The sequence below is a fragment of the Microchirus variegatus genome (assembly GCF_963457635.1).
Source record: "Microchirus variegatus genome assembly, chromosome: 20".
Lineage (NCBI taxonomy): Eukaryota > Metazoa > Chordata > Actinopteri > Pleuronectiformes > Soleidae > Microchirus > Microchirus variegatus.
The window spans coordinates 7,102,613-7,130,528 of record NC_139821.1 but is presented as its reverse complement, the minus strand read 5'-3'; the positions used below and the strand labels follow the sequence as shown (position 1 = coordinate 7,130,528).

The 27,916-nt window shown below is 41.3% G+C and overlaps 1 protein-coding gene across 1 annotated transcript in view; it reads left to right on the top strand.

Moving 5' to 3' along the window:
• iqsec3a (IQ motif and Sec7 domain ArfGEF 3a) overlaps positions 1–27,916 on the top strand; it is a gene marked incomplete at both ends in the record, with an annotated part of 88,237 nt that overhangs the window by 6,998 nt on the left and 53,323 nt on the right. Inside the window, one exon of the mRNA XM_083906915.1 lies at positions 13,976–14,056. Coding sequence (XP_083763041.1) covers positions 13,976–14,056 — 81 coding nt within the window. The remainder of the gene's footprint in view (positions 1–13,975; positions 14,057–27,916) is intronic.

The window sequence follows — 27,916 nt, the reverse complement described above, 5'->3', positions numbered from 1 at the left end:
CCTGCTGGATGCTGCAGGGTCTCCTTGGATCAATGAGTCTGGATCTCAGCCAAACACAGGCTCCACCTGTGATGTGCTAATAACCCTTTTCCGCCACAGCCTCCATCTTTCATTTAACTCTAAACCTACACACGACACCAAAAAAAACACACGTCAGTAAAAGTAACAGGGACATCGTGAACCTTTACCCCCAAATAACCGCCTCACCTCTACAGAACATTAAAATGACTCCAAAGAAAAGTTTCCCCGAGCACAAAGTTGGGCGACACGTCGCTTAAGAAGTGCATTAACGTCGGTGATTTAAACATGAAACCGTTTGACCTTAAAATAACAGCTCCAGAATAATTTTGACGCTACACTGACTTGTAATAAGGAGAAAGGTGCCTCATTATCTTTCACCCCTCATCATCGCCGCCGCGTTACTCGGCTGCATTTTGCACAGCCGTCTGTGAATATCTGCGTAATAGTCAATGATTTCAAAAATGAAGGCTCTTTTTTTTTTTTCACGTCTCAGGTAAAAAAAAGAAGTTGTGTAAAACTCTTAATTAGTTTTGAACGCAGAGTCGGCGCTGAGTCAGCACATTCCTAACGATGGATGGAATGCCAAATGGGTTGTTTACGCATTCTCCTCAGTAATTTGGTAAAGTTATGAGTGGATTCCTTGTCGAAAAAGTGACCCAGATCATACTGTGAAGTGAGATTTATGATGAGTTCAGCTGCAAAATGGGGGAAATAATTGTGAATCGGAAACCTCCCAAGAATAACAATTTCCTGTTTCTGACGCCTGAAAGGGAAGCAGACACGCTGTTCCTCTGCCTGTTTGTCCCCCGAAAAAACACATTAGTGGATGCATTAGATGGAAAATGAATGGAGTGAATTAATATACACACAGTCATACTTTCTATTCTTCTAATTATCGCTCCCATTTCAGTCTGAATCTCTGTCGGCTTATGACAGGCTGAACTGGCTCTGCTGCCGTTTGAATCTGAATCACCGATATCACATTCGCTATGTAATGCTTTTATGTTGCATCATTTCTCTGATTCCTGACTCCCGGGGAAGAATAATAGAAGTTAAAGGCCGTCTGCCGTTGTCTATCATGTGTGTGTTTGTGTGTCTATGTTCAGGATAGTGCTCACATTCACATTTTTATAGCCTGGGCTAATCTTTCTGTTCAGGAATGCAAGTAAAAAACTATCATTTGACATCTTTTATGTATTTTTTTCTTCTGTTTTCTTTTATTTTAGCATTTAAAATATAATTTCATTTAAAGGGCATCCACAAACTGGTGTATTAACCATTACATTAATTATTTTTGTGATTACCGATGTGATGTATCGCAGACGACTCGCTTTGCATTACCGTAATTACAAGATGGTTTGTGCTATCGGAAAAATTCCAACAGTTTCTGAAAGCGGCGTGCGGTTATTACGGTAATTTCACCCTATTTTGCACTATTTTATACACTATTTTAACATGCAAGTAATAAATAACTGCCAGATATTGAAAGATATTCTGGAAAAATGGGCAAAAGCACATTTTATGGTTAAAATCAGCCAAAAAATTACATTTGTTAGGCAGTATATATGTATATCAGTATCAGTATAGTATTCACACAACTCAGATTAACCATCAACTCCAGATTTAGTGGCTGCCTTATTACAGTAGTATGAGCTAAGGAATTCTCTGATTGATGCATTTAATGAGTTCTTCTTCATACAAGTGAACAGTGAGTCTGATGAGTAATCAGTGTGTGTGTGTGTGTGTGTGCCATCAGTATGCAAGTGACATATTTCGCAGTTGTGGTCGCAGATGGAAATGACATCAGCGTCGTCATCTGGTGTCTGTTAATCTGGTGTAAGCAGATCATTTCACTGAAGATTCTTTTGTATTCATGCCTTTATAAAAACGTGACGTTTAAAGCTACATACACATGTATTTTCATATGGTAGATTTAAGGAGAAAAGACTCAAACCGGTGCTTATAATTTCATGCTCCTATCACAGTAAAGAGTTACAACCTGGTCCGTCTTTAACACACAGTGTACAATTAGCTGGTCAATTCACAGCTGTTAACGTATGCAGTGCTGCGAGGAGCCTGGTGTATAAACATCGTGGTTCCATAGTTGTTTTTAAATGGAAAAATTCACATATTTAACGTAAACTGCGGTTAGTGTTTGTGCTGCAATTGAATACAATTTGAATTTGAAGAACAGGCTGCGATGGTGGAATCCCCCGAGGTCTGAGTTGACACCATGTCTCCACGCACAGTGGTCAGTGTGTTTATCAACTAATGGTTCCTGAAGAGAAGGAAAACAATGTGTTGCAGTTGCAGGAGAAAAAAAAAAAAAAAAAAAAGTCTCCCCATCTGTCGCAGAGATTTCACCTCCTGAGAGCTTAGTGCAGAAAATCCCTCGACAGACAATTGTGTTTTGCACCGTGTACTAGTATACTTTATGTGTGTGTGTGTGTGTGTGTGTTTAAGGTATTACTCATGTTGTGCGTCACATTATTATGGGGACAAAAATGAAGTTGTATGGTTTGGATGAGGTTAGGGTTAGTTGTAGTTTATAGCCAAGATCTCCAGGAAATGAATGTAAGTTAATGGAATGTCCTGTGACATCTGCTCACTGTTCTTGTATTTGTGGCTTTGTGAGGACCAAACAGTAAACAATATGCAGTGAGGACATGTTGGCTGGTCCTCACTTCTTCAAATGACCTTTTGGGAGTTAAGTCCTTATTTTAAGGTTAGGGTTAGAATTGGTTTTTAGTTTAGGGTTAGGCCTTTAGTTGATGATGGTTAAGGTTAGGGTAAAGGACTTGGGAATGTATGAGGTCTATGAGTGTCCTCACTATGAATGAAGAACAAACATGTGTGTATTTGTCACTAGGACCTTTTCTGGCATAAGCACTTATCTTCTCAGGAAAACAAAACCTGGTCCCAAGGAGACATAATCTCATTTCCAAGGAGCTTTTTTAGGCTGTCCAAATGAATGGAAATGCAGTGTTCTAACAAGAATAGTTGTGTGTGTGCGTGCATTTATGTTAATGCCACATTCAGAGTATCTCAGGATTGAGGTTATAGGACCACGTTTTGGTCTCCACGAGAACTACTGGTCCTGACAAGGTCAGTGTTTATGCCAGAAAAGGTCCCGAAGAGGTCGCTTACAAATACAGGTACACACACACACATACACACACACACACACACACACAGTAGCCTGAAGAAATGTCAGGTGTGGTTAACTATACGACCCAGAGTAATGTTCACAAGAGTCCACCTCAGGCTTCCAGGCATCGCAGAGCTGATGTGAACAGGCACGCCATGTCCAATCGGCTTTCCCCGCTCTTCTAAACATATCACAAAATCCTCAGCCGAGGCTCAGCCGAAATATGTATGATGCACAGGAAGGAAAATCTACATAAAAAAGGTGCCATTGTGCACTCTTCACGTGTAGTTTTTTAAACGTTTAGTCATCTATTCAAAAGACAGCTTTGTTATCTCGCATCAGTCACATTCAGAATTTGTCTTTTCCTTTGAGGCTGCAGTTAAAACAAGGTCTGCAAAGTAGATATTTCCCGGAATTCATGAATGACCAGAAAAGCATCTTGCCCTTCCTCTGCACTGTGGTTATGTCACCCGTGCTCTGCGTGTCAACTCCTTGACACCAGGATTACATCATCAGGTACACAGTGCTGTGGTGGGGGGAGGCTCGATTAGAGATGACATTGGAGAGTTTCAGTTTGAAGCGAAGAAGCAAAACGGCATAAGCAGGACTGTCTGCGTGAGTCATGGTCTGAAAACGAGACTAATGACATTATTGAATGCGGCGTTGGAATAACTGCCATTTATTTAAAATGGAAATAAACGACTCCATCGCAAACGCGCGGCGACTGACGCAACCTGAAGGGCTGAACTCGCCGCCGTCGCAAGCCCAGACGCCTGGCTGATGTATGACAACCGTGTCACTCTGATGGCTGTCAAGCATCGGCGCGAAGCACGGAGAATGTGAAATTGGAGCCAGTGCCAGGTTCCTCGGCAGATGGTGCCGCAGCAACACATTGTTGCTCGATGCTCAATATGAGCTGCTAAAACCCGCTCAGTGGTGGAGGCACCAGCTGGAGATGAGACGAAAAACAGAAGGATAAACCGATGCTTTCATGGCAAATTGACTGACTGTAATGTCTGTGTTTTGTTCGGATCTTTTTTTTTCCCCCCACACCACAGCCGGCTCAACCTTCCCGAGCGACGCCTGTGCCATTACGGCAAAATGGTGGCCTAAACCACACGAGGGGAGAATAGCGAGCCGAAGAAAGAGCAGATCACAATATTCATAATATTTATTTTCGGACCTCGTCTGCTTATCCCGACGTCTCGCTCGCTCCCGGCAGGAGCCGAGTGGCAAAAAACGGCAGGAGTTCAAAAATAAAGCATGCTATCATTCTTCTCAATAACGACCGTACGTCCGCCTCCAGTCACGCACAACTTGGCAGAAAATTGGCAGAGAGAACGCAACGGCGTTTCCTGCACAGCTGCCCAAAAGACTGCAGCACTGGAAATTTAAAAAAGGCCATTATTCTTCAACACCCTGCGATTAAAATGCATTCTTGTAACTCTGCACACTCGGAGGATCATTAATTTTAGTCACCTGTAGTATTCTCCATATAGTCCACTATATACTATTAATTTAGTCACTGCAACATTGGCTTCGTGCAATTTAATTTTTCCACGACTTCTTCCATGCAGCTTATTCCTCCTTTGTAAGTTGCTTTGGATAAAAGTGTCTGCTAAATCCTTAAAATGTAAATGTAATCTCTTTTTAGTTTTATTTGAGAAGGGGGGGGGGGACCACCAGATGTGAAATGACCTGAAGGAACTCGCATGTAAAATGACAGAACCGAGAACGACCTCCTTTGATTTTTTTTGCAGGGAACGAGATCAAAACCTGACTCTTCCAAATCATCCATTCATCCATTTTTTTTACCGCTTTACTCTGCACATAAAGGGGGAGGGGAGAGCTGAGTCAGTCTCAGCTAACACAGTGCACAACCTGGACATACTCTCCCACACTCACAGCAAGAAGCAACAATGCTAGTCATCGCACCACCACGTGGCCTCAAGGAGAACAGGAGTCATGACTCCTTTGATCCATCAGTCCATCCATCCATCATTCACCAATCCACCTCCTGGCTGTTCGTCTCAAGATTTTGTTTGTCATATCTGAAGAACGCCGTGAGGGAATCCTTTCAACTGTGACACAAACGATCAATCAATCGGAGGGTGCAGGGTTCTAGCTAACGTGTGGTAGGATATCGGCACGTTGCGCTATGTTTTGGGGCCCGACGCTATGCTAATTTTCAGTCAGCGTTTTGACTGTATTTACATTCATACACAAAACTCACAACATTAGCAGCACATAACATCTCCCACCCTGAGTTTCCCCCACCAGTGTCGCGCTTTCTATATACATACTATATTTGGAAGGCCGGGCCGCCTGGACTGCCCCTTGGGGAAGGGTACCAATTTCACCATTCATTCAATAACAACAACAATTTTAGAAGCATGCTACGCCCCATTTTCAACTTCATCAAAGTCAATCTTAAGTCTAAGTTTATGTTGGTGGTCAATGAGCAAAGTAAACAGTCGAGGTTCCTTTGACCTCATAAATCTCCTTGAGAAAGAAGAATCCTTTAAAAAAATGATAACCTGAACTCGCAGATTAAATCCTTCGATACGTTCGGTCAAATGCGAATCATAAAAAACAGCGTTATACGAGTCTGGAAAGAGAACGATGGCGGCAAACATCATGTTTCCGTCTCTAACGTCGATCTTTAAGATGTCGTGATGCGGCAGAAACGCTCGATTCAAGCTGCTGTGGTGGAATCAACGAGGCCTGAAATATAAGATGCGGAGCGTGTGAATAAACCTCGGCGAGCTTTTTCCTGACACCAGCACAGTTGAGAGCTTTTTTCCTTTAATAGAAGTATGAAATGTTTTTTTTTTCCTTCTCCTTTGTTCACGTTCTCATGGGAATCATATCCTCGTCCTATTGTGCATCTCCAGCTCACTTCCTCCTGCAGCAGCAGAAAGAAGACGAGGAGGAGGAGGAGGACTAAGCCGCTTGGGACAGGCCGAGCGTCCACGTTGATGTAAACCTTTTAAGAAAGCTTTTTTTATTTTCAATTCAGTGTGCGTGTGCATTGGGGGATTGGTATAGAAGAAGGCTTTTAGGGCGGAAAGATGAAGTGTTTGTGTGTCTGTGTTTGTACAATTACTGCAGTAAAAGAGAGAGCGAGACAGAGAGAAGTTCACTAGTTCAGGGATCTTTCGGGCTACTAATCCTTTGCACCATCAAGTTGAAAAGATCATTATCACCCCCCACTAAAGCGTGTGCACTCCACCATAAAACACTGCGTATGTGCGCTGAATTCATTTCTGCCCTCCGCCCTCCGAGCCTGTAAAGCACAGTGATAAAATAGCACTTACAACAAGGAACATTTTTTTGTTTAGCATCGCCAAAATGTTTCCAGTTATACCGCCATGAGATGAGTCGACTCGTGGAGTGAAGAGAATATATATTTTTTTACGACATAAGTCAATCTCCGGGGTTGTGACGCCAACGCCGTCTCATCTAAGTTGCTTTGGTTTTAAACCTTTTATTGGTGGAAGGCTGTTTATCTCACACAAGATTTACTTTCAAACCATCTTCTTGTTAATAAATGGCTAAAAAACTCCCTTTAAATCACCAATTTGTTGTGTACAAACTAAATACATATATACATGAAGAGATGAAGCAGAAGCAAACAATCAGCCTTGACCTTGACTCTCAAATACATTTATCCCGTGCGACCTTAAAACGCCTCAGCATCAACACTAATACGTTTTGCTTCCTTCCTTCGCGGTCAATCGTATTTGTATTTGCCATGTTTCACCTTTGGCGGGAGTCAGACTCTAAAACAACACATTACGTGTCGTTTCAGTGAGACTGCGGCGTTTACTGCTTTCCCCTCTAACTGCCAAGGAAATGGTCTGTGAAAACGAAATCCATCAATTATTGTGAGATTTGATCCCCTCCTCTCTTCTCTCCCCTCCCTCAAACGTCTCTTTCGCTCCAAAGTGCATCACTTGAACTGAGCTGGATCTGCCAGAGCTATTGATGCAGCAAAGCGCAGGGAGGGAGGAGCGCAATCGACAAACGCGCTAGACGCGAGAAGTTAAAACAACATACAATGGAACCTCGGTGTGCAGATTACACTCAAACAGAACCACTGTGTGTTAGAGCTTATAAGAGCCCGAGACTTTTTTTTATAGCTGGTATTAGTGAGCTCAGGCAAGGGAACAGATTCATTGGTGTGGAACATCAGAAAACAGGTCATGCAAGTTCAGTTTAATCTTCAGTGATCAAACTGTGCTCAATGTTCAAGGAGATGTGTGTGTGTGTGTGTGTGTGTGTGTGTGAAAGTAGAGACAGGTTTGTAGTGTTGCTGTTTTTCTGATTCAAGTGCGTAGAGAAGAAAGAGTTCACGCAGATGTCTTGTGGAGGAAATGTTTGCGTAACGGCTGTGTTGCACGTGTGCTCAAAACGAACGACGCAACGCGGCGGAAATCGGAAAGAGTTTACGTGATGAAAGCAGGGTTTCATACTCGTGCAGTCAGTCAAAAATATCCATCTATCTATCTATCTATCTATCTATCTATCTATCTATCTATCTATCTATCTATCTATCTATCTATCTATCTATCGTTGTAGCAAACAAGCTCTATCTATCTGCTAGAAAGTTTTAATTTTGGCTAGCAATATCTATCTATCTATCTATCTATCTATCTATCTATCTATCTATCTATCTATCTATCTATCTATCTATCTATCTATCTATCTATCTATCTATCTATGATAATTGTGACAATGGAAATTAGTGAAAACAGTGCATTTTTATGTAAATGTTAGGGTTTAATTTTTTTTTGACAATTTGTCCACAGAAATCTTCACATTATCAAAATATGACCACCCTGATTCAGGAGGAAGCAACTACTAGACCCACAAACACACATGCATGGCAAGAAAAAACAAAAAAAAACCAACACACATCATGAGTATAAAACCCTTTACAACAAACAGTTGCTCTATGTTAAACGCCAACAACCAGAAAATGCCACGTCAATTGACTCTAGACAAGCATAACACACCATGTAAGTCAGCAACAAGACATGGATAAAAGGTTTTTAAGAGGTGTCAGTAACAAAATATAACAGAATAAAAACACTCACCATGTGTGGATGAACCGTCTCTTTGGACGCTCCATTTGGTTACCCAGGCGTCCAGTAAATCCTTGTACGATTGGCGATAAAGGAAGCCACAAGTTCATTTTTTGCTTCTAACTTGTGGCCATAATAATAATAATAATAATAATAATAATAATAATATCGTATCAGAGTGAAAAAATAGTAAATGATAGAAGGAAAAAACACGAGGGGAAATCTGGAAAGTCGTCTGGCAGAGAGTGGGAAGTGAACTGGGCTTGATTTCAAACTGAGGTGATGAGTGAACGAGAAACAGGTGTGAGTCATTAGGACGTGTCAAGAAAATCACTGGAGGCAGCAGGAAGAGAAAAAAACAAAACAGGAAGTAAAAAGGTCTGCAGTGACAGAGAGCGATGAGTATTTCAAAATAAAACAGGATGTAGTTAAAAAAAAAACAGGAAACAGGACCTGAGGCTGACGCTGCATCATCACTATTTTCCTTAGTGTACTTTTAGGTAAACATTGATGTTAACAGACATAAAATGAAAAAGAAAATAGAAAAAAAGGTTATAGTTTTAGGGTTGAGAAGATTTAAGAAGAGTGACAACTTCAGTGCAAAAGTAATAATCCATTTTAGCTCTTTTAAAGGCTTTTAAAGGTTTGCTAATAAAAATCCCAATAAATCTAAACTGTGTTCATATCTACTGCACACGAGCCTAATGGTGTCCAACAAAGGAGTTCACGACACTACAGCCTGAAGAAACAACACAGGAATAGTCTATTATTCTCCGTCCTGGACTATGAATGAAATATAAATCATGATATTTCAGGACAGTTCATCAAAATCAGTTAAATGTCACTGTGTGTGAGTGCATAAACAGCCACAGTGCGCGGCGTCTATCAGTAACAGTATGTGGTCTATGGACGAAGGGAGCAAGAGATTCATTAGGAGATTATAGCCGCTTCTCTTCTCCTAGTGCGTCCAGCATGTGCCGATTCGTGATTTATGACTTGATATTTGACTTTTAAGCAGTTGCTTTTCAGTCTCTCTCTCTCTTTCTTTTCCCCCTACATCAACCGAGATGACGATAAAATGCTTTGCGAGCTGTTTTTTTTTTTTTTTTCAGTCCAAAGAGGGTAAATCTCTGAAGAGATTGGGGCCAAAATAATGGAGGTAAAATTGCGAGACATCAAAGCTTCATTCTCCTTCCATTTCGGAGGAGGAGGTGTTTTTCCTTAAACAGCCCTCCATGAACGCATGTATGTGTGTGTGTGTGTGTTTGTGATGATCAGAGGCAACTTAACTCTCCCTGCTCCCCAGTAATACCCATTGATTGAATGCAAATGAGCTCAGCACCATTCCGCTGAGGTAAAAAGCATAATCAGCACTTTTTCCGAGTGTCTCAGGGCTTTATTTGTGCATACAACAGTCGGCACACCACATAGTATGCAGCAGATGCAGATATTGTATTGTGAATTATACATAAAGTTGATACAAAACTAAACGCTTGAGTCGACTAACATGTTTTGATGGTGGAAGGAAACCAAGAAACTGTTAGTATAAGTTAGTTAGGCTTCAAGCGGGAGAATTTATTTACTTCATAAAACAACACGTTTAACGGATTTGTAATAATGAATGACGACTGGGATTATCGATTTTATTTGATCGACTTTTTTGTTGCTTAATCAAACAATAACAACTAATGCAAATGGCTGTGATGTCCCAAAGCACTTGCTAATCTGTGTGTGTGTGTGTGTGTGTGTGTGTGTGTGTGTGTGTCCTCCCCGGAGACCCTCAGTGTTCTCGACCTCGTAAAAACGTCACGGTCAGTAAGGCGGACATAATTAGAAGATACGTTAACAATGAGAATTAATTTGCTGTTATGGCCCACGTGCACTTGTGCGCTCCTCCTCTCCTGTCGCTGCGAGAGAAAATCTCCAGGTTTTTGCTGCTTTCGTGTCTTAAAGGTAGCGGGCTACTGTGGATCAGTGGTGGAAACGGGTTACGTAGTCTACAGGAAGTGCTAGTTGCTCATAGGACGACTTTGTGTGTGAATCATGGGTATGGTGGAGGTCATCAACACTACAAGGAAGTAGCAGGTAGCCACCAGGTGGCGACTCCAATTTTTCACAATGAAGGTCTATGGGAAAATGAGTCTACTTTTCACTTTATTTATAACGTCAGTTAGCATTTTCCTGTACAGTGAATGGTCTGAATTGCTAGTTTGAGCTAGTCTTCAGTAGAACATGTTTATGTTGTCCAATAGGTGACTGGTTGCTATCGGGATAAAAAAAGGGCTAATGGTGTCCAAAAAAACGACACTAAACCCTGAAGAAACGAGACAATCATGAAATTTAAGAGCATGAAATTCAGTTAAAAGTCAATATGAGTGAGTTCCTTTTGCCCCAAAGGAATCGCATGCAATGCATAAACTGCGGAGTCTATGTATATTAAACAGTATGTGGTCTATGGACGTGACAATCCTCAACCTACTGTGTGAGAGAAGACGGGAGAAAGGGATATCGGTGCATTTCCAGTTGCAAAAACTGGTGCTGGTCAAATTGTGAATCTGAGCGTCACCATCTCTCAAAATATCATGTATCATGTGATCTAGTGCACCTCCCAGGAGAGAGCAGGTATGATCGAAAATGGCAAATGGAAGTGTTCTGGAGGAGGTTGGACACACACAGGTTGCTCTGTGTGTCTTCTCCCAGGAGACAGAAGGTAGAAGCAGGGGAAGCGAAGACACGTTGACATGGACATTGACTACAGGTCAACAGAGGGATGGGATAAGGGATGGATGCTGCTGTTTATACCGGCCTTGCTTTCACATCTTTATGTCCATCTCTATCTCCTCTCTGTCCATCTCCATGTCCACTTGTCCAGAGGCAGAGCATATGAACAGCAGCTGCTCTCTCTGCGTCCTCTGACAACAAGAGTAATTGAGTAAATTCCTCTGTTGCACAAAACCACCGTGCCCTGTAAGACCCTTATATAGGGGGATGGGGGAGAAAAAAAATCAGTGTAGAAGGATTGGAGTGAGAGGTTTGGGGGGGGGAAGGGAGGATATTGAAGGATGTGAAGCACTGTCCAAATGAAGGAGGTTGATGGAGGGAGAAGAGCCAAAGGCACTCAAGGCTCCCTTCACATGCACATCAATTTTTTACATCCTCGCTCTTACCTCGCCTCCATTTCAGCGTCACCTTCACCTGTGACTGCAGAGTCGACGGAAAAAGCGGAGTCGACTTCCTGCAGCCGCAGCGTCGCATGTCCTATAAACTGTAGTTATTTCCCTCATGTCGGAATGAGGTGAATTATGCGTCGAAGTGTTTAGAACTCATAGTTAGTAAGTGTTCATCCCCTGTCCATGGTGCTGAAACGACACAATCCCCTTTCTTTGTGCCTGTTGATGAAATACTTCAATTTAATCTTTTATTTTTCATATAAAACTGTCTTTTGTTTCTTCCTTTTATCAATTAAACACTAAAATGTTTAACAATAGTGTTTTAATTACAATCTTGCTCATCAGAATGTGACATGGAAAAACACAGAATTAATCCGAAGTGCTGTTTACAGCCATTACAACGTCACTTATTGACGGATATCAAGTGCACTGCAGTGCAGGAAGTGAATCAGACTGGAGAGAAAGACCATTAATGTTTATTTGAATGAAGTCATTTTGTCATTAAAGCTGCTATTTTTATCAAAGGAAGGAGGGCAAAGTAAATTAGCAAAACAATTTGCCTCTCACACAAAAACAGAGAAACAAATACAGCATCAACAAAGTTCATCATCATTCATTCTAATCACATCTTTCCGGGATTAATCAAACTCTCCCTGCTGCAGAACCTTGTCAAAAGTTGTTGATTTCAGTCTCGACAGGAGCCACCTGCTCTCACCGAGGTGCTTCTTTATGGAGATTTGATTATTGGTATATAATTCAAGCTCCTAAAATTACCACACGACGCCCATAGATTTATTAACTCAAGAAGAGGACTTCACAGGTACACTGAAAAATAATATATAGTTAGAATTTTAATGGATGAACAAACAACACCCTGCTTTCTTCATTTTAAATAGCTAATATGCTATTTTAACATGCAGCAAATTGTAAATAACAGCCAGATATTGAACTTTATTCTGGAAAAATGGGCTTTTCTGGCCCTTTAATGGTTAAATGAAGGTGTTGATGTCATTCCTGATGACATCACATGAAGAGGATACAGCTCTTTTAAAGCAAATTTGTCCTGTGCGCCGCTTTTCTACCGAGAAGCCGTTGCATGTGAAGGCTTTTACCGATTTAATAAAGAGGAGATCTTTCCGTCGCGGTGACAAGGACAAACTGAGAAGATGTTACTGATCTCGAGGTGAGACTGAGACTTTGTCTCCGACTGCGAGCGAGAACAATCTGATGTAGACGTTGTACGTCAGAGGCTCGAGGAGAAGGCGTGAAGCCGATCCCCGGGATTATACATCAAAGACTTGACTGATAGCAGAGGGCAGAGCCGATGAGCTCATCAGGTTCAGGGCCTTGACCTCCAGCTGTGCCTTCACGGGCACCAAAAACCAAAAAAAATACACTCCTCTTCATTTGAAGACAAATACAGAGAGATGCTGGAGAGCTTTCCCCCTAATATGTGGTCTGCAGTTTGTCAAATATGAACGGCTTAGTCTAAAGGTACATAAACCAAATAATTACACACTAAAACAAACATACATATATTCACTTATGGCCAATAAACTCGCCCTGAATATTACACACCGGGTCATTAAGATGCTGAAATAAAAGCTATTTTTTTTGTTTTTTTTATCAGTGATTAAGTCAATATTATCTTTAAATGGGTCCTAAATATGTGGTCTATGGGAGTGGAGAAGGACGAACACTTGCTCATGTTTAATAAATACAGTTTAATACGTTCTTTACATGCCTGGTTTTGTTTATTTTAGCATCAGTGATGTCAGTTTATCCACAGCTCGACAGACAATCGTGGTTTTGGGGAAGGGTTTTGTTGGTGAATTCGAACGAATGTTGGCCTTAAAAATAGAATTTAGGACCGCAGGTGCACCCATGGTAGTTTGCCATGGGAATAATACACAATTCCTTATATGGACATCCTGAAGGGGTGTGTTTAAAGATCACGTGTCTCATTTGTTGTCTGGAGTGATAATTGTGCAGAAGTCACAAAATTAGAGCGTTTTCCTTTTCTTTCTGTTGAGCTGTCCGAACATTGAATGGTGACGTATTCCTTGACATTTGACATTTTGTAAAACACTCTATATTGCACATTCTTATTGCCTCTGTATATACTGCATGTTTAAAGGCGCCATATGTAAGAATGTGGCCAAAAACGGTTACTACATTCAAATTCAAAATACAGAGGTCTTTTAGATTTCGTTTTCTGATGTAACTGGCAACCCGTGGTTGCTCGGCAGCTGAGACTCTACTGACTGCAATGATTGGTAGACGGCGGTAGGTGGCGCCACATGCCAAAACATGATTTGCAGTCTGCAAAATATTTTTTTTAATGCAAATATTTTGGCTGTACTGTTGTTGTTGGTGAGTTCAGTTTGTTATATGAACATTATTCCTGAGTCTCTGTGACATATTAGGAGGATTTTATGGCCAGTTGCTTTAGATTTGTTACATAATGCACCTTTAAATGTGTTCTAAGGGTTAATAACTACAGATTCTAACTCTTCTAATTCTTCTTTTTTTTCCCTCCCCACACACAGAAACCAAACAGTTCTGCACCAGTTCTGCTGCCCGGCCCCAGAGGCTCCTGAGGGGGAGACATCGACCGCGTGTGTCCCCAGGTAAGAAGACGGCGTCCTTTGTAACATCTGCACAAATATAATTTTCTTTAAATCTTCTTTTCTTTTCCTTTTTTTCTTCTTTTAAATTTACGTCGAACTATACAAGCCGTATACGTCTCATGCATCCTGTTAGTAGCAGAGCTGCAGTCGCTACTTAAAGCAACACAACAACTATGCCCCAACAGTGTGACGTTGAAGTGGTTGTAAGCGCTACAGGTTTCTTCCCGGGGAACATGAACACCTGACCCCCCTCACTGCGTTGTCAGCGAGGAAATCACACCACACACTTTTTAAATGTCACTTGTCACAGGGCTGTGAAAATTGACCCCTCGCTAACTCTCTCGGCGTCATTTGTTATTTCCAAAGTGGGTGAGATATAAAGATAACTTATGTCCCAATCAGTGCCATCAGGCTCCACTTTTCCCTCAACAGTCAGGTCAAGTCCTCACTTTCTGTGTGAAAAATGTCACATCAAGATTAGCCGCTAAAGCAGAACAATGATGCTCTTATCGCTTCAGTATCAGTTTGACGCATAACTCAGCCAACTGGAGAGAGATTGACAGTGCGAAAAACAAAAGACTTCTGTCTGTCAAAAATCATTTATTATTCTCCAAATAAAGGTTAATAAATGGTCCAGTGTGTAAAATGTAGATGTTTTTATTTTAATTTGGAAATGAAATGACTTTAATTGTATGATTGTATTAAGGGCAGCAGCCAATTTGAAACACCAATAGACCACAATGGCCAAATTAACTCTTGAACAGCGAGCGTAGTTTGCATTACCGTAATTACGTGACAGTTTGTGCTATCGGAAAAATTCCAACAGTTTCTGAAAGCTGAGAAGTTGCTCGTCAACGTCAAAATGTGGTCATTACGGGGTTTTCACTCGCGCTGTTGTAGGAAGCCGGCGAATCAGCGTCTTTTTCTCGCCAGAGAGGAGAGAGTGGGAAAAAACGCCTGATTATTACGCCTGAAAATTATTCTGGAAAAAAGGACTCACAGGACATTTTCTGGCCCTTTTCTGGTTAAAATAAGATGATGGGTTAGATCTTAAAGGGTTAAAGCAGAGGTCCCAAACTTGTGGCTCGCAGGCCAAATCCGGCCGTCCAATCAATTTCATGTGGCCCACCACTTAGTATCAAATTATAATTTGACTCATTTATGTATGTTTTCAGTCCATATCAACACAGACACTTTTATTTTGAAATCCTGCGAAACCACTGCTCCTGAACAGTTGCTAGTTCCCAAAAATGTAAAAATTACCAACTTTTTACACATTGTTCCTTTAAAATCAGCCAAAAACCCCTTTGGTTTATCTTGTAATTGGCCCCCACTTGAAATTCAAAATAGAAACAGCTAATAACGAGCCGCCGTAATGACTGCACTTTTGTACAACTGCTGCTTTGCAAAGCGGTTCGGACGAGTACGATCATTAACATCCAGTTGTGAAAAAGACATCGCACCAAATATAGAATAAGATGAAAGGAAGGATAAATTATAAACAGCCTCACTGTGATATTATCTTGTCCCTTTCAAGCTGAATTGACAGCACAATATTTGCTTTGCCCCATGCGTCTTTTCACTAAAGTGCTCTCGACCACCAGAGTTTCATGTAAAATTACAGCATTCATTGGGCCGAGGCGCATCGATAGCAATTAAGGCATTCTTCCCAAAATGGCTTGTTTGTTTGTTGTCAGCTGCTCTCGACACAGGATTGTTTTGCTGCACTGTCAGGAGTTAGCAGATAAAATAGCAGATAAGCAAACGCGTATTGGTGCTAAATCACGGCCTCTGCAGTGTTGGACGTAAGTGGTCTGAGGCTGCAAGACCAAAAAAAAAAAAAAAAAAAAAAGTCCACACAATCACATTTAACACCTCAGAGTCGACGGGGTTTTAAATCAGCCTCGACCAGAGAAGACAGTATAGGTGAGAAATGTGGCAGCAGGAAGAGAGAGGGAAGTGAATTATTCAAAAAACCTGAGTGTCTTTCAGTGTCACTTAAAGGTCTATTGTTTATGAGTTAGTGACGTGTGGAGAAACGCCACTGATTCAGGAAAGCAAAGTACATATAAAATGTTTATTGTAAAGCGATGAAAACAATCATACATTATGCAAACATACTTAAAAATATCATTTGTGACAGTAAATCCTCCTTAAATATTACACAGTGGACCTTTAATGCCTACTTTCTTTCAGTTTTCGTGGTTTTGTGACTTTTTAAAAGATCAGTCGGAGAGGTCAGAAATCTCTTAAAGTTCACCTTTGTGCTCAGTGACTTTTAAAAGAACACATCAACAAAAAGTTCTAGCTAACTTCTTTCTTAACGCTTTGAAAAAAAAAATATATATATAAATATCATTTGTGTATAATGATTCGGACTATTTTAATGCTCAGTATTGCTTTGAATAAATCAACCTGGCATTTCCTATGTTCGCTGAATGCATCACAAATTCTTTTTTAGGAATTGTTACATAATAATAACATTTCCATCGATTACCTAAAAACAACAGGACGAATGTTGAGTTTTAATCGTTTTATTGATTCCATTTGATGAGAGGACAATGCGCTTTGATTAAGCGACCCCTAGTGGCAGAAATGACACATTTATACTGCTTTAAACCCCTCCCACTTTGCCAGTCCCTGAAGCAAACCACTTCAATGCAGAACTCTCTGGGGGCCGAGGCAGAAAAAGCAGCTTGTGATTTTGTCCTTTCCTTTCTTTTCTTTCTTATTATTATTTTTATTTCCTGTTGCGTCTCGACCTCTTTTTGCGATCCGTATTCTGTTGTCGTTGATTTTCTGTACTTCCGCATTGTTGTCAGTGATTTGTTGAGCATTTACTCACGTGGCATCGGCGCATCATCGCATCACGACCCACCGCGGCCCACCGTCACATAACTCCACATGGCACCCACCACCACCACCCCCACCCCCACCGGTCATTGCATCCATCCATCGCACCCCCATTCATGTCCACTTCATTCGGGCTTGTCTCCTCACTGTGGTCACGTTAAGTTTTCCAGAGAGTCATGTGTAAATATTTGCCAAAAAGTGTAACGATGCAATGTAAAAAAAAACCACTGCCATAATGCATTGATGTGTGTGTGTGTGTGTGTGTGTGTGTGTGTGTGTAGCTGTAGGGTATTTATTATCCCATGCTGGAAAAAAAAATGGCGAGCCTCGTTGTTGACACATGTAATGCATCTGTGTTCATGTGAAAAGAAAAAGTTCTCCTCATGTTGCATGCTTTGGCTTGGCAGTGATCAAAACACAGCTCCCTGTCTCTCTCTCTCTATCTGTGTGTGTGTGTTTTAATGTGTATACGAGTGTGTGTGTGTGTGTGTGTGTGCACCTCAGTGTGTCACATAAAGTAGATGCTAGTCATTTTTAACAGACGACATCAAAACCGCAAGACTTTTAGCCTGAGCTACACATTTAAAACGTTGTTTTTTCTATATAAAAATCGAGTCAAAACATTATGATTCCAATAATTTTAGGGTCATTTCCTACATTTATTTACATTTGTTTATGTCCACCCTCGATGTTTGGGGACCAGTATCAGTGCACCTGCTTCCGCTTACACTTTCCTTAATCCTTAAAGGTGCCATATGTAAGAATGTGGCCAAAAACGGTTACTACATTCAAATTCAAAACTTTTTTAGGTTTAGGTCTTTTAGGTTTCGTTTTCTGACGTAACTGGCAACCCGTGGTCGCTCGGCAGCTAAGACTCTACTGACTGCAATGATTGGTAGACGGCGGTAGGTGGCGCCACATGCCAAAACATGATTTCAGAACAATAAACATGATTTGCAGTCTGCAAAATATTTTAGTACTGTTGCTGTTGGTGAGTTTAGTTTGTTATATGAATATTATTCCTGAGCCTATGTGACATATTATGAGGATTTTATGGCCAGTTGCTTTAGATTTATTACATAATGCACCTTTCGGTCCAAAGAGAATTTGGACCGAAAATAGATGCACCGTGTCCTCTCTTACTGCCTTAATAACATCAAGATTTGCTATCATTTTGGAGCGAATTCATGCACCACTGCCAAATTTCATATTTTGTCTGTCATCCTAAATAATTCCAGTATCTTATGACATGGATATTGTTTGTTGTCTTGCAAAAGCATGACAAAAAATCACTCAAAGTACAACAAAAAATGCTCATAAGGAGGATCGAAATAAACTTAACTTATACTTGATGGCGTGGTTCTGGGACGACAGGACTGTGACAGACAAATGAACTGACACAAGGGAGACGAGGACTATTTATACATGGAGGTGAGGGAACACAGGTGAAACTAATGAGGGGCGGGGTTTGCGATCTCAACGGAGGGAAAAATCACACAAAGGGAGGAAGTCGGGATCTGAAAACGGAGGGAAAAGTAAAACAGGAAGTGCCTGACAAGACTTAACAATGTGTTGATTGATTTCATGGTGGGTTTATGAACTTTTATGCACATAATACAGTATATATTGAAACTGAAAGTGTGAGTCAATCTAAGTTCTAAGATAATATACCTCACATATGACTCAAAATATGAGTTTGTCTTCAATGCAAACTGCAGCAATCAAAGCAAATCTCTAACCCTGAGACGTTTACATAAGCCTTCTTTCAAGTTCCTGTTTGACACATAAAGAAAAGATGCCTTCACTTCAGGAAAGCCCACCGCATCTGAGAGATACAACATATTTCATTAGCGTCGCTCTTTCTGCACTGAGGGAAACTCAAGCCTCGGCGGTGTGTCAGGGTAAAAGGCCAACGGCGTTATTGTACTAATTCCATTGGTTCTTGAGTTTTGTCTGTCAGTGAGAAAGCGAGGAAACAAGCAGGTAATAAGACAGGGTATGTGGTATCATTTAAATGAACATGAGGGAGGGAAATTGCTAAACTGCTAAGAGGAGTTAAGATACCCTGTCACATTTAATGAGAACCCCACGGAGGCTGGAGACTCACCCTGACAGCTCGGGCACTTTCGTCCAAGCTTAAAGGAGACACCTGAGGTTTCAGGGAGAATTCAGATTTGGGGGGAGGGAGGGGGGTCACCGTGTCAGAAGTATCATAAGTCGTACGTCAGCAGGACTTTGCTCTGACGGCAGCCATCTTTGGGCCATCTTCTGCTGCAGTGTGCAAAAAGAAAAACCTCAGGTGTCTGACAGTGGAGCTTAGTTATAAATGTGCAGCTTTGCAGAAAAACGGAGAAGTGCCATGGTCAACACAAAGGGCTTCAGTCTCCCCACATAATGTATAAGTGTATATATATACTTATATATGTCTGTATGTCTGTATATATATATGTACTATATGAGAAAACAGTATAAGTAGAACATTTTTAGCTTGATCAGTGGCACAAAAACTCCTGATCTGAGGCACAAACTCATTTACAAATAATGCCAAGATGTGGGCTGGGAACTGTGATTGAGTGAGTGGGTGGAGTCACGTGACTTGACTCGAGTCTGACTTTGAGAATTTGAGGACTCGAGACTTACCTGACTAACATTGGTGAAAGACTCGACGTACTTGACGTAGACAACTATCTCGAATATTGAGGAGTTAACGTTTGGGTGCCTGCTTTTGCCGCCTTGCATCCAAACCTGGAAACCGAGCAAAACACAGACACCACCACTATGTGAATATAATTTCCATGATTTAATGTTTGCCTAATGTTAGCACTCTTTGCATTTTAGGCTCTTTAGCAGTTCAAAATAATCATTTTAATGCATTTAAACATGGAATATCTGGAAAATCATATTCTATTTTCATAAGACTTGATTAAATTACTTGATTCTTGCAAGAAATAGTTCAGATTTGCTTGAGACTCGAAGGTTAACACTTGAGATTTGCATATGTGTGACCTACTCTGAGTGAATTAAGTGTTATGTTCCCTCCCTTCAAAGAACAGCAAATCACCGTTTGAGGGTCTCATAATAACTGTATATATTCATTTTAGCTGCTTTTGTGTCACTGCGCCTTAAGACGAGTCTAATAACAGTCGCAAGTTCAGAGCTGAGGGTAATTGTGCAACATTTCTTTGACCACACAATTAAATGAAAGCAGGTTTTGGCAGGTGAAGGCACACAGTGCTGGCGTGACGCTCGATGCCTTTCGGTGATTCAGCTGCCAAAGAGGCAGTTTTTTTGTCTCTCCCGACAGCTCACAGTGTGAACAGAAAGACTAACCCAACAAAGACCAACAGTTCAGTGAGTTTGGAGTAGACTTTCGAAAAATCCACCTCGTGCTGAGAATGGAGGTGCATTCAGAGAACGTTGCAAATCACATGACTTCTGCAAACACGCTAACCGGACGTCTGTCGCTGTTGTGTTTCGAGGAACCTTGTGGTTTATCTGCTTTTTCATGCCTCAATCCATGCTCAGTGTAGTATGACAATTCATTTGGAGTTTTTGTGTTCTCCGGTTTCCTCGACGGCGCGATCCAAAAACATGCTTTTGAGGTTGATTGGATCGTACGAATTGACCATAATCTGAGAGCGTTCATCTGGAACCCAGTTCCATCCTTTCATTCTCCATGCAAAATTAGACAAATTGTCTTATCAGCTCGGATTAGGGATGATCTGCCCTTATGAACCCACAGCGTAATCAAAAAATTTGCCACCTAGTAATTTACGATGGGCTAAAGTCGGGGGGATGAGGGATTACAACCTGGCAGAGCATATGACTGAGAAATATAAGAAAAAGAAGGACAACACATTTGGGTCCTTGCCAGATCCACTTTAGGAGAGCGTGTGTCATACATTTTATTTTTATCTCCACTGCGAAAAAACGTCCTTGATCATAAATGCAAATGACGTGTCAATAAAATGAGCCACGCGTTGTTAAGACGACGAGGGATCGCAGTGGGACGAATTATGGCGTTTCTGCGAGTGATTAATTCACTTTGGGTCACAAGTTTGTGCCAAGACGACTTTTTTTTAATTTAATGAATCAGAAAATTAATGAATAAACCTGCACTAATTAGTGGAGACATGCTGCCTACTAAAAAAAAGGGAAAGGAAACGTGGGACGAATAAGGACACAGGTGGAAATACTTTGTCACCTCGGGCAGCAAAGGAGACAAAAGAGGTTCTGTCTGGTGGGAGGTGACTGGTCCACAGGGGCCGCGATGCATTGAATTAGACTGGAGGAGGTGATGGGATGATTTATCGCTTTTGTCAGAGGACGTTCAGGGACATGTTAGAAGAGCAGAACTTTATTTTTTTTTTTCCTTCTTCCTTTCGCTGTTGGACTTCACACTCTCGTTATATTGCTCCTGTCTTCAGAGCAGCGTTATAGTCTCACCTGTGCCGCCACAGATTAGATCTCACGCATGTGGGGAACCTCGTGTCACGGAGAATTTCCTTCACCTCCTCACCTCGTGATTTGATGACCTGTCCTCTTCTCGTGATGTTGGTTTGCTGGTCTTTTGTCATGGGAACAGGAGGCGGAGCAGGAGAACACGGCATAACATCCAGAGATTTCCTGTACGGCGTTAAGCTGGGATGAATCTCCACCTCAAACTGTGCACGCGCACTGTACGGCCCGATGCACGTACGTCGCCACATGAACGTGTGGATACTTAAGTTGTTACCCTTTTCGCGTTTTCATGACGACTGACCGGAAAAAAACATGCTTGTGACGTCATGTTTACGCGATTCCGGATTGTTAAAGTGAGTCTCTAAAGTAACGCTTAAATAACGCTGGTTATTTGTGACGCTGCTCATTTCGTTTCATAAACAGAACGCTCCAGTAACGGCGCTTAGCGAGCTAATGCAGCTAACGGAGCTAACTGGTAAACGGTGCGTGGACTCCGGTGTTGCTGCACTTAAACACACCGGTCACACGCGTCTTTTTCCTGTAATTTTTCCCCCGGTTTTTCTATGCTGTCAGGAGTTACTTACGCGGATGTCTTGCCTAAAAACTTCTAGGATTTGTGTTAAGCTTTGATTTTAGTCATGATTAATACGTCTGCTGCATTAATGTAGGTGCAGATGTTTAAGGTTGAGCTCCTGAGAACTGCTGTTGGTTATTTAAATGTACAGCAATGGATAGAATAGACAGAATTTGAATAGACGCCACGAAGTAGCGTCTTTCGTCTGCATTCCCACGCAGGGTCAGGCCTTGAAATCCTCGATTTGGCACTTTCCTCTCTTCATATTGTGTCCACATCACACATGCATGCTTGTACTTCAAGTTCAGTGAAAAATCGGCTCAAAAAAGGACGACAGATTGACACAGTGTTTGCCCAGCTTTTATTGTGATCATTATCATTCGGGCCTTATGTAAAGACGCTATGTTAAGAACCCGTTTTCTAATGCACCAAATCAAACAGAAAACACTATACATTAAAAAATTAGGTTCTCTAGGTTCTTAAATTAAACAATTAGACAATTACATTTTGTTTTAATGCGTGTAGAAATAAGACGACAACATGTTTGTTGCATTTGCTGCATTCCTGCAGTTTCCTGTTTCCTGGCCATATCTCTCTTTTTCTCTTTTTTTTTTTTTAGCAGAGCAGCGCTGCATCAAATGTTCACATCTTTTTCCTCTCCGTTCTGCGGCTTATCTCGGCATTGTGAAGCGGTGGGCTCTTATTACAGAGGAGATTTAATAAAAGCGCAACTTTTTGATGACTTTGCTGCAGCGTCTCTTATGCTTACAGCATCTGTGTGTGTGTGTGCGTGTGCTTTGTGTCCTTTCCCGGCATAAACACTGACCTTGTCAGGACCAGTAGTCCTCACGGAGACCAAATCTGGGTCTTAATGAGGCAGAAGCTCATTTCTGAGGAAACGGTTGAGACTGAATTTGCGGTTGAGTTAAGGACAGGAAATAAGGCTTTTGGTTAGGCCGTCCAAATAAATTAAAGTCAACGCAAAGTCCTTAAAAGCATAGCTGCACAACCTGTGTGTGTGTGTGTGTGTGTGTGTGTGTGTCAGTATCAGGAGTCTTTTAAGTCTCGGCTGCTTTATAAACGTCTCGTTCCTTCAGATCTTCTCTGACACGTGCAAACTGCTGCGGAAACACGGAATGAAAGCTGTCGTTAGTCGTGTCGCAGTTCGTCAAAGTCAGATTATGAAAAAAAAACACGTCGCTTAACACGTCAAATAATTCAACCTTTTTTTTTTTTATCTCACGGGAAGATGCAAACGAAACAAAATGTTCACAAAGTCGCATCATGGGACACAAGATCTAACGCAAACGTTTTTTTCCCCTAAACTACTGGCTACATATGAATGACATCGGCACGACCTGTCAATCACATTTCACTGCAGAGCCACGCGATTACTGTCACAGTACATTTCGCTGATAACATGTTGTTGAAGAAAAGATCACAAACAAACCACGGACATTTTATTGTACCTCACTGCGACGTGTTCGACAATGTTCTCGCGTCTCCCTGGAGACTCGGTTCCTGCAACAATATCCGCAGAATTATACTCCCACTGTGTCTTAGTATGCAGTAATAACCGTCCTGCAGTGGCAGGCAGAGTTACGGCAAAACAGAGAAAGCAGTAAATGTACATTTTCATGTCACGATTTCATCAGAAGCCTTAGGTCTACAGTGACTGAGCCTGAATATACCTTGAATGGATGAATACTGAGTCATTAATACAGGCTATTATTCCGGTAATATGACTTCTGATATTAAAGATTTTAAAGCTTAATGTGGTAGAATAAATGCACACTGTTCCATCTGCAGCAATCCTATAAGTCCCCCCCCCCACACACACACACTGTCTCTAGGGTCCTACAATACTCATATAAGAGACATTCTGCAGGCTGCCCTGCCTGGTCACTCCATTCCTGTCTGACTGTGCTGCAATAAAAAACACGTCCCCAGTGTGTAGCTAAGTGTTTGTGTATGCAAGAGAGAGAGAGAGAGTGTGAGAGTGTCCAGGGGAATGTGTGTGCGGCGCTGTCTTCTCTGTTTAAATTGCCTGCAGCTTCAACCACGGACAAAATAACTGAACAGAAGGGGGTGCCGATGAGGGACAGTGACCCATCCCAAGAGTGTTAGGGAACTACGGATTGCCTCTATATTCCAGAAAGAATGTAAAAACTCATTTTATTTTAGGGAGTGTATTTGAGGTTTGATAATAAATCCTCCTTAAGGTCGATGACGACAAGTGCATCATCTTTCTGAGGTGAAATATACACTACCATTCAAAAGTTTGGGGTCACTTTAACCAATCAATCAATCAAATTTTATTTGTATAGCCCACAGTTTACAAAACATAGTTTGTCTCACTGGACTTCACAGGGTTGGTAACATCCTCTGTCCTTAGACCTTCGACCAGGGTAAGGAAAAACTACCAGGGGAAAAAAGGTAGAAATGTCCTTATTTTTGAAGGAAAAGCACTTTTTTTTCAATGAATATAACATTAAATGAATCAGAAATACACTCTATACATTATTAATGTGGTAAACGACTATTCTAGCTGGTTTTTAATGGAATATGTACATAGGTGAGGCCCATTTCCAGTGTTCTAATGGTACATTGTGTTTGCTAATCGCGTTAGAAGGCTATTGGATGATTAGAAAACCCTTGAAAACCCTTGTGCAATGATGTTAGCACATTATTTCCTCATCTTGTCAATGTCTCGACTATATTTTCTATTCATTTTTGCAACTCTTTTGATGAATAAGTGAAGTGAAAGTGTGACTTTCGATGGAAAACACACAAAAAAAAATTGTATAGGTGACCCCAAACTTTTGAATGCTAGTGTAAGGTCCATAGTTATGTCAGCCACTGCCTTGTAACCGCATGCTTCACTATGTAAAAAAAAAAGCCAAATGTCCCACAAGCAGCATCTGGTGCCTCAGCTGCTCTGACATCAGGTCCAGAGGTAGCCGAGAGGACAGAGTGTAAGTGGGAACTCTCCTGAGGAGGAAGGGGAAGAACGAGAGAAGGAATTAACAGTCTGCTTCATTCAGCAAGTAACAGCACAATTATCTGACCTTTTTAAATAGAAGTTATTCATGTCTTTATAATGCGCGAGTTGTTTTTTTTTAATCTGATGCGGTGTTATCAGTTGTTTACAAGCGAGAAAAAACATTGCCTGGGGGGGAATGTTTGGAGAGGAGTTTGTTTATCTCTGTACACCTGTGTCATCATTCAGAATCAGAATGTGTGATCTTGCCCATGAATAAAACAGCGTATGATTTTGGTAAACAAGGGGAGTTTAAAAAAAGAAGAAGACGTCAACTACATTCTCGTTTTGATTTACAACATCAGTAAGTATTTTCCTGAGGAGCACTCAACACGGTGCCAGTCAATATCTTTTGCATGACGTCACTCGTGGTTGCACTCGAAAATTCAGCCCTCAAGTTTTCAAACTGAAACAGAGCCTGCAGCATTTTGGGTGCTCTAAATGCAATATTTATGTGTTTTTAAGTGAAAACTGAGTAGTATGTAGTATGAGTAGTATCTCAAATACGCTACAAAATAAAATAAATGGTGGTGCATTTTATGGCAGAGCTGTTTTTAAGGCTGCCAATATTTGCATCCCACATTTTATTTCACTAGGAAGCTTGTGACACATGTGAAATGAACTCTAATATGCAAGGAGACATACAAATATAACAGGAGCACCACTATTGTATCTAAAAATATTCTACAAAATGAAATAAATGAGGGTGCATTTTTCGGCAGAGCTGTTTTAACGGCCGCCAATGTTTGCATCCTACATTTTATTTCACCAGGAAGCTTGTTACACATGTGAAATTAAGTCTTATATGCAAGGAGACATCTAAATATAACATGAACGCCACCATTTTATCCCAAATATTCTACAAACGTCTGCCAAGATTTTCATCTCCCAGATTTGCAGCATATAAATAACTAACTGCAGGAGAATACGACAGCCAGAGAAACACAGTCATGTATTAAAAGAGAAAAGTGGGAGAATGTGTTGCATCTGTCTTACACACCTGCCTCACCTTCTAGTCATGCGCACACACACACACACACACACTGGAATCAGGTAGTGATCTAACAGGTACAGGTTGTTCCCGACTGTTCCCTGTGAAAAGACATGAGATGTCCCGGGCGTGGGTGTCACCGTCTTGCTCGGCGTACATCAACCGGGGCCGAGTCCTTGCTCTGACAGCCTGCCCACAGCCACACGACGGTAGATCAACAAGGAAAATGATTGGAGAGTAGGTGGCGCTGTGAAGGAGGATCGGACATGAGAAAGTGCTGACAGGGCGAGGCGCCTCTGCTGTCGCCTCACTTACGGTAATGAGAGACAAGGATGATGAGGAGGAGAGAACGAGGAGGCGCGAGAGAAGAAAGGAAGGCGGGGGGTGTATTTGAGGTTGAGAAGAGAGAATGGAAAAAGACAGCGAGACTCACTCCCGTAGGCTGCTGTATGCTGATTAAAGGAAATGTTGCCTTTTTTTAAGTCCCTCGCACTCTGTTATTCTTCACGCTTTTGTGCTTTTGAGTGTGTGAACGTCACAAGACCTCAGCTGCTTTTTGCGGTGAGTCATCCTTGTGCTTTGTGCGTCTCATCACTCGGCAGTTTGCTGTCTCTCACCTCGTGGCAACAGTTAACGTCACATGTACAGTAACAATATGGTAATAGTGTGCCAATAATACCATCTCATTTCTACAGTAATCGCCAAGTAATGGCTTGGTAATAATGTGAGAGTACTGCACTGAGTGTCGCCTGGATACAGATGTGAAATAAAGTCTTATATGTAACACGAGCACCACCGTTTTATCCCAAATACGCTACAAAATAAAATAAACATGGGTGCATTTTTCGGCACAGCTGGTTTTTACGCCTGCCAATATTTGCAACGCCCATTTTATTTAGTCAGGACGCTTGTGTTACACATGTGAAATTAAGTCTTATATCCAAGAGGACATAGAAATAACACAAACAACACCATCTTATCCCAAATACGCTCCAAAATAAAATAAACATTGGGTGCATTTTTTGGCAGAGCTGGTTGTATGTCTGCTGAGATTTGTATGCCCCATTTAATTTAGCCAGGAAGCTTGTTACACATGTGAAATTAACTCTCATATGCATGGAGACATCCAAATACAACACAAACACCAGCATTTTATCCCAGATACGCTACAAAATAAAATAAACAGAGGGTGCATTTTTTAGCAAAGCTGGTTTTTTACGGCTGGCAAGATTTGCATTCCAGATTTTAGGTGTATAACACTGATTGTAGCCTGGATATTACTTTAAAAAGGACATGGTATTTCTGTAATATTATCTCCTTTTTACCACATTGTTCTCACCAAGCTGAAAATACCATTAAATTTCCATTAATATTACCTCCATATTAGTTCTGTAATGTACTGAGTCACATATTTGTGTGCACAGTGTGCCGTCATTACCGTGACTTCGGCCGCGTTGTGCGGTGAGACATCCTCGCCCTTCGTGTGTCAGGCTGTGTCATCTCTAGCCTTGTTCTGAAGACGTGACGGCTCTACATGACTCAGCTTTTATACTGAAAAAAAAAACCTTCAAGATGAAAAAGAAAGCTGGGTAAAAATGTCAGTGACTCATCACTTCTCATCCAAAGTTAGTGCAAACTTCTTCTCGCCGGACATTTTTTTTTAATGCAAAGGACATTTGCTGTTGAGCAAAGTCATAATTGTTATAGCACATGATAGGTGTCCTCTCTTTTATTTTTTGATTGCACACTTTGAGCTCGTCTGGGGAGCCATTAAACGCATAATTAGTTTGCTTCTACAGGAGCCTGCAAAGCCCGTTTTAGGTAAAACCCCAACTTTTTCTCTCAGCCCACGTCACCTCCAAAGAAAGAAAAAAAAAGAAAACACGAAGGAAGGTCGACTCTGGAGTCGGCGGACTCTCACTCTCTGGAAGAGCAACCTTT